The sequence below is a fragment of the Aplysia californica genome, unplaced genomic scaffold (assembly GCF_000002075.1).
Source record: "Aplysia californica isolate F4 #8 unplaced genomic scaffold, AplCal3.0 scaffold00023, whole genome shotgun sequence".
Classification (NCBI taxonomy): Eukaryota; Metazoa; Mollusca; class Gastropoda; order Aplysiida; family Aplysiidae; genus Aplysia; species Aplysia californica.
The window spans coordinates 1,068,435-1,083,335 of record NW_004797293.1 but is presented as its reverse complement, the minus strand read 5'-3'; the positions used below and the strand labels follow the sequence as shown (position 1 = coordinate 1,083,335).

The 14,901-nt window shown below is 38.3% G+C and overlaps 1 protein-coding gene across 1 annotated transcript; it reads right to left on the bottom strand.

Annotated features, from left to right (window-relative positions):
• Positions 1 to 1,955: 1,955 nt before the first annotated feature.
• Positions 1,956 to 11,344, bottom strand: LOC101858155 (putative peptidyl-prolyl cis-trans isomerase dodo). Its single transcript, XM_005090895.3, has 4 exons — positions 11,253 to 11,344; positions 7,405 to 7,596; positions 5,443 to 5,597; positions 1,956 to 3,606 (listed from the first exon to the last, which is right to left on the bottom strand). The coding sequence occupies exons 1-4, from the start codon at positions 11,299 to 11,301 to the stop codon at positions 3,541 to 3,543; spliced, it is 462 nt and encodes a 153-aa protein (XP_005090952.1). The 5' UTR covers positions 11,302 to 11,344; the 3' UTR covers positions 1,956 to 3,540.
• Between the last annotated feature and the right edge of the window lie 3,557 nt (positions 11,345 to 14,901).

Sequence of the window (14,901 nt, the reverse complement as noted above, 5' to 3'; positions counted from 1 at the left end):
AAGTTTGGTCTAATTCCATAGTCTTTGGATAATGCAAATTTACATTTTTTGGTGCCTGTTATCAAAGTTTTCCGTAAAATCCACATGTTCATGTGTTTGAATTAATATAAGACGTATTGAGTTAATTGAGCCAAAAAAACAAAAATTCAAAATAATTTTCAAATGGGAAGAAAAATACAGTCGAACCTGAGTAAGACGACCACCCATTGTCAAGGAGGAAAGTGGCCGTATAAGACAGGTGGCCGTCTTAGGCAGGACTGATCAAGATGAAGAAAACAAACCATTCCTTTCTGAGTTCCCATTGAAGATAGCCGCATAGTTGTTGTTATTGTTGTTGTTTTCGTTTTTTTTGCTGTGGTTTTTTTCCATAATTTCGTTGCTGCTTTTGTGCAAGAGTGACAATAAAATGAAATGTGTCAGACAAGGAGGACCGAGTGCTTTGGTAAAACAAACACATGGGTCGCCACCTCTCTGAGAACGAGTGACGCCTTCTGTTACAAGTTCATGTTGATGTCCTTCGTTACTTTGTCACAGACTGGGTAAACAGGGACCGCTCATCTCACTTACGAATTGTCTAGTTGTGGGCGGGGCTTATGAGGGATCACACGCTTACCTCATCAGCAGCTGAAAATTTGTTACCTATTGGTCAACAGTGGGAGGGGCCTACGCAATATGATCTGTTGGAGGAACTACCTAACAACAACGACAGGTGATTGGATTATGACGGCTCGCCCACGTCAGGGGCCAATACACAATTTTTGACAAAACGTAATAGTCATTAAGGTGGCCGTCTAAGACAGGTGTCATTGTTTGGTGTTATAGGGGTTGAGTGTTAAAATATGGTGGCCGCGGCCACGTTGCACAGGTGCCCATTTTACACAGTTAAAATATATAGAAAAAACGAAAAGGGGGAAATGGAAAATGGCCGTCAGGGCAGGTTCGACTGTACCAGTTTTGTTCTATTTGATTATTTTGAAGAGCGCCTGATTTCTCCCCGATGCCTCACATATTATCTTAAAGTGTTATGTCTACAGTGATTGTTCAGGTGCTGAACATGATGCATCATTCAGTACCATTTGACAAAATGGCCCATCTCCTCCTCCTAAACCAAACATTATCATGTCCCAGAACCTTGTTGGAGGCAGGTTTTCTTGCCGCCAATTACATCATGTATGAATATATATCCATCGTCATCATAATCCTTTCTCTTCTTACCCCATGCCGGAGTATATGCCATCAACAAGACCTCATCATTTACTTATTGGCTGGGCTGTAATCCCTACCTCCATCCAGCTGTATCCCATTTGTTTAAGATCAAAATTTAAGGAGCCCCTCCTCCAAGTACTTTATTTGGCCTTTCTCTCTTTCCAAAAGGATTCCATCTAAAAGTTTTAGTTTAGTTTTTATAGAGGTTTTACGGCACTCGCAACTGCATAAGGTCATAGTCATATGAGCGCCAGAAGAATAGAGGTGTTATAAGAGAGTAACAAACAAAAAAGAAGAAGGAGAGATAAGGACGATAGATGTTTGATAGGAAAGAAGAAGCAAACCACACCAGAGCAGCCGCCAACCACCCACTTGTACTTCTAAAAGTTTGACTTGGTATTGTGTCTATATGCTTCTCTTTAGTCTACCTCAGACTCAAAAGGTCGAGCACAGATAACACGAACACAGAAAACTCTACATCACAGACAGCACATACAGTTTGCCATTCCCCGGCTAATTTTTTGTTAATTAGTTCACCCATATTATGGATGTGTCGAACACACTTGTCAATCCTCACCCAATGTGTTGGAGGTTTGAGTTGTACATGCCCAACTGAGTTGGACTTTCCTTTCCTAATCCAAAAGATTTATGAAAAGGATGCACTGTTTGAATCATTCCCCCTTTTTTTTTCCACATCATCAAGTATGTAAGCAATGCCACAAAATGATACAAATTGTCCAACAATTGTCCTCGTAATACAGAAGAAAGTTTATTTAGATCGTCAGTCACCCAAACATCTCACAAATTTTTAATTTCAACTTCAACTCCAGTGATGGGAGTGACCACCAAAACATGGCTAAATTGGAGTCATAGGGTAACTCAAAATATGATTCTTTTTAAAAAATGGTAAACTGTAAGAAAAGTGTTTGGTCACTCGCAGAAAGAAAAACATTTGGAATGAGATTCAAACATGATAAAATCTCAAGCACGGTCTCATAAAAATATAAGAATAAGGCTATAGACCATTTTCTCAAGTTTGCTTGTTCTATAGTAAGCTGAAAACTGAAAACTAAACAGCTGTTACAATGATATTTCATGCATAACAACCTCTTTTATGACCAGTGCTACCTGAAATCAATGAGACAGGCACTAGAAAAATTCAGCTGGAAAGAATATCATTATCAGAGACACACTGTGTCACATTTACATTAAAAGGCAAGAGAAAAATATTAAAGAGATTCGAATAAGATATTTCAAATGTACACCTTTTAATTTTTATACGGTACCTTCAGAAAACAAAGAAGACATTTTTTTTTTTCAAAAACAAAGTTCTCAGAGCATACATACTCACAGATAAACAGTATTGCAAATGCTACAAAAATGGACCCTTGAAAACTACTAATAACTCCTTTATATAATACAAAGAAAGGAACATACAGCACCATGTAGCAAAGACTTTTCAATTGTTTTTAATGTTTCAGGCAGTTGCTTGGCATAAATAACAAAACTTTGGCCCTACTTAGCCTCTCACTATAAGAAGATAACATTTGACTTCTGTATTGTTCAAATACAATGATGGACTCCAAATAAATGAACAAATTATGGTGATCATTGCTCACAAAACAATATCAGAATGAGAAAATGGAAATTCAGATATTTTGGTAAGACTGATAAGGTCCTGCATGAGATGATGAATTATTCCGAAAAATTCTTATATCATGAACATTATGACAATTGCGACGGTAAACACTGAAAACCTTCAATGTCATAATCATAAATATAAGTTTCATGTGGAAATGTTTTTTGTCTTTTTTCTTGACATAGAAATAAAAAAAATAATATTTTTGAGGATGACCGAAGTCCCAAACATACTTGTCCTCAAGTTAAAACAAAGAGTAAAAGAGCACAAACTTTTACGCCCTTTTGAATTCGGGTTTGTTTTTTAAATCTAAAACTAGTTGCAATTCCTAGCTTTAGGAACATGTCAATACAGCTTACATCAAAATATGCGTTGAAAGCAATTTGAGTTTTTAAAAAAATTTAAAAAATAAAAAAAACATCAACAAAAAACTAGACTAGTTCTCCCTCAGTTCCAGAAAAAAAACACCTGACTTCAGTACTGCAGCACAGTTGCTTTAGTTGATGATCCATTCTCTCACTCCACAAGGCAAGAAAGTAATACCCACAATAGAAGGTCCCTTACCAACAGTAAAAAAGAAAAATAGGGGTACATGTATAAAAGTGGCAATCCACTGATGAGCATATACATATATAAAAAAATTTGAACATTAGTAAGTGTGAAGAGAGACGAGAGATATGTGATATATTGCCTTATTAAGCTGTCCGGAGGATGATGTGGACACCTGAGTCTGTAGAGACAGCTTCGCTCAGCTCTCCCACCTGAGAAATCAAAAGATATACCATTAGTTCAAAACAGACTTTTGTTTAATATTTTTTAAATATCCATAATAAATAATAATCTTACACCTTTCCAATGTCAACACTTAAACAAAGCCCTGTATGAAAAAAGAAAAGACTACTATAAATTATAAGAGATTTGTCTGTACAGTGCTGTACAAAACAATAAAAATCAAAATAAATATGTGAGGCAGCGAGGTGGAATCAGGCTCTCGTCAATTTTTGGGCATGTAGAGTTATTGGTGTCATCTTAAAGCTAGTTCACTTGTCTTTATTTGAATGAAAAAAAAAATGTCCTTTAATCTTGAATACTAATCGAGATATTTGCGAATGAAGGAGGTGGGGGTCACCTGTTTTTTCAGAGGTAAAATTAATGAGAAAATGGCTGCCAAAGATGAGTTACTTTTTTAGCTTTAGATTTAGAGGTTGTGGTAACTGAAAATTTACATTTTTTGTGCCTTAAATCAACGTTTTTAAGAAAAATCCACACAGAAATGAGTTATTTAATTTCATGAAAGGTGCTGAGCCAAAAAACAAAAATTTGATAAAAATTCACAAACCTGCGGAAAAATACAAGTTTCTCCACTTTAATTATTTCGACGAGAGCCTGATTCCACCACGCTGCCTCACATATATTTACAAACAATAACAAATTCCAAAATAAGCATTTTTTTAGTTACTGCGGTGCAGCAGCCCAACATTTCAAAGAGAGCTACTGCTACTATGCCTTGCCCAGGTGCACACCCTCCTGACTTTCCAGTTACTTTATGGACACACACCTTCCATGTACTTCTGCAAGCAACCTTATCTACACAGGAACACCTCAAAATGCACACAGCTCCTGGCATCCTCTCCATCATCATCAGCGGAGCGTTACGCTATGGTGTAAGTGTGAGGTAACTGGGTAGTGAAACTTGCGATGATGCGATACCTCTCGTAAGTAGGTGTTGTGAAGCAAACAATTACAAACTCTGGGAAATGTTCACCATGATGCAAACCAAAAGTACCCATCACATCATGCAGGGCAAGCATGAGACAGAAACACTAAACAAGAAGCTTTGTCAACAAACCTGTTGCACCTACTTTAAAAGTTTGAAAGCATCATTCACTTGTCACTTAATTTCACTTTAGACCTAATTCTAGGAGTAAGGGCACTCTACTTTATTATAAGACCTGCTTAAGGAAATGGGTGTAAAGGATAAACACTGGTTTAAAAAAGATTCTAAACTTTTACAACACAAATTCCCTTGAAGGTACAAAGTCGCAAAGGGAAAGAAGCTCATTCCAGCCTTGCTTTACAAGAGACAAGCAAGCAAAAAAGATAACTTTTTATAAACAACTTTAATTGCTGTTAAGAATAAGTACAAAGCAATAGGAATGAAAATTAAGTGTCAACACTGTGTAGCACATGCAGTACAATTTATATAGGCCTATATATTCAAATACAGTATAACAAGGATAGGTCGAACACAAAAGACTTGAAATCACGCATCTGTCGAACAGTACCTGCGGTCCCTGTTTTTTTTCCCTTATCTTTGCAAGATATTCCTCGAACTACGGATCCCTCGAAATACCAAGGCCAGTCCCAATGAATTCGAGCTATCTGTGTTATGCTGATATGCAAAGAATCCCACTCCACAGCTAAATAAAGGTTCAATCTCCAAGCACTATCTCAGTATACAAATATGGCTTTGTTCTGTTCAGTAAAACTTATAATTTCCTTCGGTTTAACCTACCTGACTGAACCTCATTCGAATCTTGCACGCCAATTTTTAACTTGTGTTTTCACTTCATTCAACTGCATGACACACATCCTACCTTCAACGCAAAAGATGCTTCTTCAAAGGGTTTCTGCATCTGTCCAGGCCCAAAAGATCCAAGATCACCTCCTTTTCTTGCTGAGCTGCAGTCAGAGTACTTCTCCGCAAGCTCTGCGAAAGAAGCCTCTTCATTGACAATCATTTTCCTGTACCCTGCAAAAAGCAAAATAAGATTTTTTTTTAAACTTGCAAACACATCAAATGTAGTCAAAGATTTACTTGTACTAATGTAAAACATGTTTGGTAATAGTCTTTGACATAAACTATAAAGTAATTAGATCTAAAATTTGTTTTCATACTAATCTCTTCACCTACCCCAGCATATCAAAGTAAAGATAATAGAATAAACTAAGAAAATATGAATGGAGAAAGGTGAATTCAATGATGAGTAAAGATTTCAAATATTAGCTAAGACAATATAGTGGTTAGCTTGTTCATCAAAATGTGAACAGATATATAAATCTGTGATAATGGCTGATAAAAGAATGTGTATGAATCGAATAAATTCCCATTCTGCAAAACAAACTAAATAAATGGCAATACTTTTGTCTGGTATGACAGGAAAGTTATTGCTTGTATTGCTATGGTTCATGAGTTGTCTGTGACGTTACTACAGCTCTTCATCGTTTCTACTGGTTTTAATGATGAGCTCTAGAAGTCAAATCAGATCTAGCTCTGCTGACAATGGCAAAATTCTTAACCTTTCTCACACCTTTTCCTTTTCCTCTGTGGGTTGGCAGGTCACACCAGCCTACTGCTACAGTATTATAATATAAACCAAACTGGCAGTGATGCTGTGTCATCGTCCTCATTGCTTCTCTCTAATTCTTCATCGCTTTCCTCACTAGGATCAGAACCATCACACTACTTTATCTCATCTTCAGAACTCCACATCGACACCCCTTCCCCTGTTCCCATTTGTTCTTCAATTTCTTTTTCAGTTTAACACTTACAGTACCATAGGCTGAGGCTCATATAGTGAAAAACCCTCAAACACCACACCAGTGTAGAACGCTGAAGCCGTGGTTGAATTATCTTTTAAATTAAAAAATATTGGCAGCCCAAGAAACACTAAAAATTCAAAGAGGTTCCTCAACCATTTGGCTATCATATAGAGTGACTTCCTTTGGTATTCACAGGAATTTACTTCAGTCCAGTGCGTCCATTTGTTGTTTAATTATGTTTAGTGTGCTTGGTTGTGTCAAAGTCACCAACGGTACTGTAAATGTTAATGCAATGATAAACACTGTGAACGGTGTTTCCCTGTCTCTATTCATTTTGTCTTTTGATTCGAAAATTGTTGAGGCAAAGAGAACAAGTTACAATGGAGCAAAGTTACAACTTTTCACCTCTCACTTCAACTCAGATGTACACTCGAACCTGTCCAAGATGCCAAGACAATTACATATATATTGAGAAAACAGGTAATCTTAGACAGTCGAAAGTGGTTGTTTGTTCAGGAGATGATTGTTTTGGACAGGTGGTCATTAGAGCAGGTGCGACTACTTCTTATCATATATTGTAAATTAAATATATGGATCAGACGCGATTACCAAGTTTTCTTAGTAATATAACAATGGATTTATTGAGAGATCATGTTTATTTCCAGTTTATCAGGTATGAAAAAACTCAATGCATTTTTGCGGACTGTTTAAGGCGGTGAACTGGGAGATGTGCTTAGATTATAAGGCTATAAATAATATTATATCGAAGGTGTCATTGGTTAAGTGGTTTCTAAGGCTCTCGAACACACAACCGTAAAGTCATGGCATGGGTTTGAGAAAATCTTTCATGAAAGAGCCTTAGAGACATCTCGGATAGGAATGGCCCACGCTTTCTCTCTCCCATACACATACACATACACACACCCACATCCACGCACACACACACACATATCCACAAACACACACACACACACATGCACCGCATGAGAATATAATTGAATAAGAGGAACAATTACCATCAAGCAACTGCAAAGCCTCCTCTTTGCTTCTTGTAATTGTTTCTTGTTTCCAGTTTTGTGGCCTCCTTGAGTCACGATGTTTGACTAGGAGGTGAGAACATGTTACTTTGTCAGACTTTTCTTGAGCTGGCTCTGTTGGCACTTCCCATTGGCTCTCTTTCGTATACAAGTTCATGTAATAATCTTTGCCTGAAAGTCAAGAAAAAAAAAGGTGTGGGGTGAAAAGACTTCTTGAGTGTAAAATTATTTTTAGCATGATCACTATTTGTACATGGATGGACAAAAATGTTTTTAAAAACAAATTAAGGGTCAAACATCCATATATATAATATTACATGCCATACTAACAGCAGGGTGGCTGAGTTAGAATGAGAAGATCGATAGACTTTGACAGGACAATCAAAGCACAAAGTACTTGGTTCAAAGTAAAGCAAACCGGGTCAGCGCTACTGACTGATACAAGTGTCTTTAGGTCATTCCCAGGGGGGGCATTAACATCTCGAGTTCTTGTGCACAGTAGAATTGTAATCTTGTAAATGGGCTGATTCATCAATGTCATACTCATAAAACTGTGCCTGAACTGCAACAGGGAACTGCTGCTTTTTCTTTCCTAATCCTTACTATCGTCATGTTTCCTCTACTTCTTTTACAAGTATGTTTGTCACACTCTTGTGACCCGCTATTTCCGGGGTGCCTTGATAGTCAAAGCAGACTTTGTGCTGTTGAAGCTGGAGAGGTGAGCAGAGTAAGTCTGATTCCCTGTAAGAACTTCTGTTGACATACACCCCTTGGCGCTCATCATATGACCTTTAATGCAGTTGCGAGCGCCGTAAAACCTCTACTAAAACTAAACTAAAGTAAAGCAAAGACAAAAACAATGTTAGCTGCTCTGACAAAGCACCTCTCCCTTTTTTGTCTTAAAACTGCAGCATTTCCATTAATTTAATACAAATCAAGGGCAGACAGATACCAAATTATAATCAAGTTGCTTGTTTGTCTTGCAGATTTAAAAATAAAAAAGTTACAGAGATAGAATTTAAATCAAAGTTTTAAAGTACTAACAATCTAGAATCTATGTGTAGCGGAGTGTATTTTATTCAAATTACACCATTTATACTGGCTACAACTATCAATTATTTTTATACTGAAGAATTCAATTGGGAAATTACACATGGTTCAGACAACAGACTAAAATGTGGATGACCCTGGAGCAAGAGTTAGCTAACCAAAGTCATGCCCTCGCATGCCTTGTGACAGTGAGCTTAGGTACAGCAATTGAGCCATTCAAGAAAAAAAATCTTCTGCATTACATTATATTACAGTATAAAGCCATTGTTATACTGAATTATTATAAAATATACGAGGTATCGTGATGAAATCAGGTGCCCGTCAAAATAATGAAACCGAAGAAAAGGGCATTTTTCCTCCAGTTTGACCATTTTTATTGAATTTTTGTTTTTAGTTTTATTAAACACCTTTTATGTCCAAACACATTCCCAGGTGTGAATTTTACTGAAAATGATAGAATGGCACAAAAGGTGAGGCATCGTGGTGGAATTAAGGCGCTCGTCAAAATAATTAAATCGAAAAAACATTTTTCTATCAGTCAGAAAATTATTTTCAAATTTTTTGGCTCAACATCCTTTTAATCCATTTAAAAAACACAATTTTGTGAGGATTTTACTGAAAAACGATTTAAGGACCAAAAAATATAAATTTTCATTTCCCAAAGACTCTTCAAGATTTATGGAAGTTACCAAACTCTGGCGGCCATCTTCTCAATAATTTTACCTATATGAAACCAGGTGACCTTTTTTCTTCAATCGCAAATCTCAACTCCTATATCTATTCAAGACAGTTGATTATTTTTTTTGCCACTAGGCAAAAAAAATTTACAAGCTTTAAGATGATATATATTAATGACACTAAATCAACTAAATGCCCCAAAATTAACGAGCGCTGGATTCCACCACGTCATGACATGTTTTCAGTTTTCAAGGATTCTCAAGATATGATAGAAATTACCAAACTTTGGTGGCCATTTTCTCACGAACTTTACCTCTGAAATCAGGCGACCCTCACCTCTTTCAATGGCAAACATTCTCAACTTTTATTCAACATAGATTGATATTTTTTTCACCAAAAGCAAGGCAAATGAATAGGCTTTAACTCTTTAAGCCCTGAATTTTTTCTACCGGTTCCCGGAGTTCTTTTGTAAGTCAATTAAACCTAGAGCACTATGTCTCATTATAACCCCAAAAGCTTGCTTCCAACTCTTGCAGAGATTTGCTCTCACACCCGCCGCGCATCAAAATATAGATCTAGATCTAGATCTAGGCCCAAATAAGGGGGGTGAGAACTACCGAAAAAGCACCCATAATTTCTTGTACTTACAAACAAAACTTTAAATGAAACGGTCCGGATCGAAAAGGTCGATCATTTGCACAGTGTCGTTGAACTTTGTTTAAACTTGCTTTCGTACGTAGGCCTACTCTTAGTCTTCTTCTGTTCTCAGTTTACGTAGTGTACTGCATCAGAATCAGTCTGGGCGGAAAAAGGGAGCTGCACAATCCAGTCGAACCGAACAGTTCTGGAAGTTGCAAAGAAAACAATCCAATTCGGCAGGCTGCCGTCGTGTGGCCGTGTTGTCATCATGACTGACAAAGTGGGAATCCCTCAATGATGTCAAACAAGAATCTATATCGGCCAATGGTGTAGTTGTCATTTTCTATCCGCTTGTCATTTGTGATTTAGGGAGGAGAATTAGGCCGGTTCTATTTCTCCGAACGTTCGGGAAAATACACTTGAACTTAATATTTCTCCGAACGGTTTCCTTTCTCGAGATTTGTTGATAATAAACAAATGGAGTGGCTCGTGTGTGTGTGTGTGTGTGTGTGTTTGAGTGTGCATGTGTGAGTGTGTGTGTGTGTGTGGGTGTATAGAGACAATGACAAGAAGTGATCACAGGTTGGGCCAACTACTCTAGTTTAGTAACTGAAGAAAACTTCTCCAAGAAAGTTTCCGATACGCATTTCACTTCGAACTCGACTGCTGCATTAGCAGACAACTGACGTTCTCTGAAAAGGATTGATCAAAAGTGGAACAAATCAAGGCACGTAACTCTAATAAAACATATTGCACACGAGCAGCACAAAAAGGAAAAATGGGGGGTGATCTTATACTTTAGCACGTTAAATTCCCAAAGTCTACTGTACTAATCCACGACTCAGACCTTCAAAACTTTGAAATGGCCCTAAAAATGCGCGCATACTAGAACTAGATCTAGACCGTGATTTTGTCATGAACAGATAGTATAACAGTGGTTTTCGGTCTTCCATCATGATTTGGGATACATAAAATCTAGATTGTAGAATAGATTTAGATCTAGATCAGATCTAGAATCTAGATTTTAATAGTGGTCGCTCATTTCGGAAGTCCTCAATTGAAGAATTAAACGTGCAAAAGTATAAGTATTTAAGTATTTATAAGATCACCAAATGGGGAACTGGTCGCGCTCAGGGCACTGTCGCACCAAGGGCCGATGTCTCTAGTCCTACAACATCTCGTCAGACGTTGCTTCAGGCCGAGTGGCCGCTGGGTCGAGGGAATCTCAATCTCTCAGTCTCACTCAGAAGCCTGTCGTAACTCAAGTGTCTCACTGATGACTGACTCAGGCCGTCAGTCAGGGTCCTCAGTCTCAGACTTCAAGTTTCTCGCAATAGTTCTGAGCAAAGATTGCCTGTATGTTGGACATTGTGGAACTCATTTACCATAACAATACATTATAATATAATAACTTGCAGTCATGGCTTAACACCTCTTTACCTTTATTCTATTCAACCTACCTGTTGACCGGCTCGATCTTTTCTCCCAACCTGGTGGTAAGTCCGACATTTTGATTTTGGAATTAATTTTTTTAGCAGAGTTATTGCTCTTCACTCTTCCCTCGTTATTTTCGTCACTTTTATAGTTCTACTATTTTTTTTGTTTTAATAGTTTTTAATAGAGGTAAACATAATTATTTAAACGTTTTAATTGCATTGAACAGTTGATCTACAGCTAAATTCCGAGAGAGATGAGAGAGAGAGAGAGAGAGAGAGAGAGAGAGAGAGAGAGAGAGAGAGAGCACTTTATGACATGGTGGGGCGGTTATAATTGCAGAATGGGAGTTCACGATAGTATGAGCTGGAAAAGTGTGTGTGAGTCGTGTGTGTGTGGGTCTAACTTTCTGTGTGATACCTTGACTTCTTTTTTCGGGATACCCATATACCCCCATGTCATGAGACTGCAGTGTTTGTGTAGAGTTCAGCTTTTATAATATATTTTAAGGCCTAGATCAAGCAACGGAAAAAAATACAATAACAGTGTAAGTACTGTACTCTCTCTCTCTCTCTCTCTCTCTCTCTCTCTCTCTCTCTCTCTCTCTCTCTCTCTCTCTCTCTCTCTCTTTCTCTCTCTCTCTCTCTCTCTCTCTCTCTCTCTCTCTCTCCCTCTGTCTCTCTCTGTCTCCCCCCCCACTCTCTCTCTCTCTCTCTCTCTCTCTCTCTCTCTCTCTCTCTCTCTCTCTCTCTCTCTCTCTGGGAAATTTTTTAAAAATTCTTTAGGGCCCTTGCTTTCAATAAGAAGAATAGGCCCACAACCAAACATTCAAGAAAGTACCGCCTGCTTCTGTAGTGTGAGTTAACGTTTCCAGTCCGTGAGTACCTTGATCAATATTTACCTCGCTCACGCTTGACCAGACAACAGAAAACGGAGAGTGACAGCATTCCTCTTGTCAGTTGTCAAGTGTGCTTCGGTCGGGGCAGTTGGTCGGTCAGTCCGTCGTAAGCTCACGTCGTGGCGTAAAGATCAGAAGTTCAAATATCTCACTCGCATTCTTTCTAATAGATTTTGTATCTGTAAGATTTGCAGACAATTTGTCAAGATTTCGGCGGAGTGATCAGCTGGAAACCATGAAGAGTGTAGTAGTAGTTGGGGTTACCTGTTTAGCAACTGTGTTGTGGTTTTATTCTCCTTTCGTGGAAGGTACCGTGAGCCAAGGTAAGTGTACGTTCGTGGTAAGAGCATTACAATTTTCGCTTTTGGGATCTCGTAAGAAAAATTCAAGGTTATTATTATGCACACTTACCAATCGTTGTATATTCGTGATCGAATTATGCAGTATTATTTCAGGTTCGAACACCCCCCCCCCCCCCCCCCAAAAAAAAAAAAAATATTTTAAAAAAATAATAAATATATATATATAAAGATAATAATAAATAAATAAATAAATAAATAAATAGATAAATAGATAAATAAATAAATAAATAAATAAATAAATAAATAACAACAGCAAAAGCGACCAAAGTTGGTGGCCGGATAAAAACAGCACTATGACGTTCTATTAGTTAATACAACCTGACCACCTTTTCCCATCATGAAAACTCGCACACCTCCGATACCCATCATACCAATGAAAGTAGAGATAAATACCAATACAAAAAGAAAGTAAGAGAAAATAAACAAACAAACAAACAAAAGAGGGGGAACTAATAGAAATAACGAAAGGTATGGCCCAAAAGAGAGAGAGGCCTATCAATGGAAATTGCGATAGGTAGCCTAGAAAAAGCGACATGTATAGAGATCAGAAGACGTATAAAGATAGTGATCAATCTAGCTATAAAGATTTGAAGAGACGTAGAGACACAGAGGTTGAGGCAGAGACCGAGGTTCATCATAGAGGTTCATCATAGAGGTTCATCATAGAGGTTCATCATAGAGGTTCATCATAGAGGTTCATCATTGAGGTTCAGAATCGTGTCAATAATGCCACAAAACCTTCACTCAACCCACTCTACTCCACTTTGCTCTACTCAGGACGGAAGGACGGACAGATGGAAATACCTCTACTCTACTCTACTCTACTCTACTCTACTCTACTCTACTCTACTCTACTCTACTCTACTCTACTCTACTCCACTCCACTCTACTCTACTCTACTCTACTCTACTCTACTCTACTCTACTCTACTCTAAGGACGGATGGACGGACGGGTGGAAATACTTACTCTATTCTACTCTATTCTACTGTAGTCTACTGTAGTCTACTTTAGTCTACTCTGTTCTACTCAACTCTACTCCACTCTCGGGACGGATGGACGGACGGGTGGAAATACCTACTCTACTCTACTCTACTCTACTCTACTCTACTCTACTCTACTCTACTCTACTCTACTCTACTCTACTATACTATACTATACTATACTCTACTCTACTCTACTCTACTCTAAGGACGGATGGACGGACGGGTGGAAATACTTACTCTAGTCTACTCTAGTCTACTCTAGTCTACTCTAGTCTACTCTAGTCTACTCTAGTCTACTCTGTTCTACTCTGTTCTACTCTACTCCACTCTCAGGACGGATGGACGGACGGGTGGAAATACTTACTCTATTCTACTCTAGTCTACTCTAGTCTACTCTAGTCTACTCTAGTCTACTCTAGTCTACTCTACTCTACCCCACTCAAGACGGACGAACGGACGAACGGACGAACGGACGGACGGACGGACAAACAGACGGGCACAGTGTATACCTTACTGCTTGGTTGTCTTGTTCTCTTCCTCCAGCTACCTGTGGCCCTAGTAAATTCCAGTGTCACGACGGGTGGTGTATCCACGAGGCATGGCAATGCGATAGAACAGTGGACTGTGCACAGGGAGAGGACGAGGAGGGTTGTGGTAGGTTCTCTTTTCAGGCCTATACATGTACATTTGTGAAGCAGCGTGGTGCAATCATGCTCTCGTCAATTTTTGGGCATAATTGAGTTATTAGTACCATCTTAAAGTTAAAGCGTGTTCATTTGTCTTGCTTTCGATGAAAAAATTACCCATCCATCTTCAATAGAAGCGAAGATATTCATTTTGGATTGAAAGTGAGGGTCACATGGTTTAAGATGTAATATTAGCGAAAAAAAGGCCGCCAAAGCTTGGTAAATTCCAAGGCTGGAGAGTCCATGGGAACTGTAAATTTATATTTTTGTGCCTTTAATCGTTTTCGGTGAAATCCTCAAAGGAATGTGTTTGTAAATGGACATAAAATGTGATGAGCCAAAAAACAAACAAATTAATTAAAATTGCTTAGCAGGGAGAAAACTGCTGTTTTCTTCGATTTCTTCATTATTTTGACGAGAGCCTGATTCCACCACGCTGCCTCACATTTACATATTTTGGGCCCAGGTAGGAAAAGAGGACTGGTGTCTATGGTGTAGCGGTTAGACCCTTCGCTGTTGCCCGCAATAGAACAGCGTTCGATTCCACGAGGAGAAAACATTTTCACCAAATATTGGTCTTTCTGCAGGGTTGTATCACTCTCAGCCCGGGTTGGCTCTATCTGGCAGCTGAGCCTAGTCCTATATAAATGGAAACATCTCAATGGCTACCAAATTAAAAACTTCTGAAAGGCTATAATGTGGTCAACTCTTTTATAGGCTGTGACCGCTGCACGATCACTAAAGA

Bases quoted from the DNA above. Each gene is read 5' to 3' on its own strand.
- LOC101858155 (XM_005090895.3), bottom strand. From the start codon at position 11,301: ATGTCGGACTTACCACCAGGTTGGGAGAAAAGATCGAGCCGGTCAACA. The intron at 7,597-11,252 runs GTAGGTTGAATA...CTTGACTTTCAG, and splicing joins AAGATCGAGCCGGTCAACAG to GCAAAGATTATTACATGAAC. The intron at 3,607-5,442 runs GTAGGATGTGTG...TTGATTTCTCAG, and splicing joins AAGCATCTTTTGCGTTGAAG to GTGGGAGAGCTGAGCGAAGC.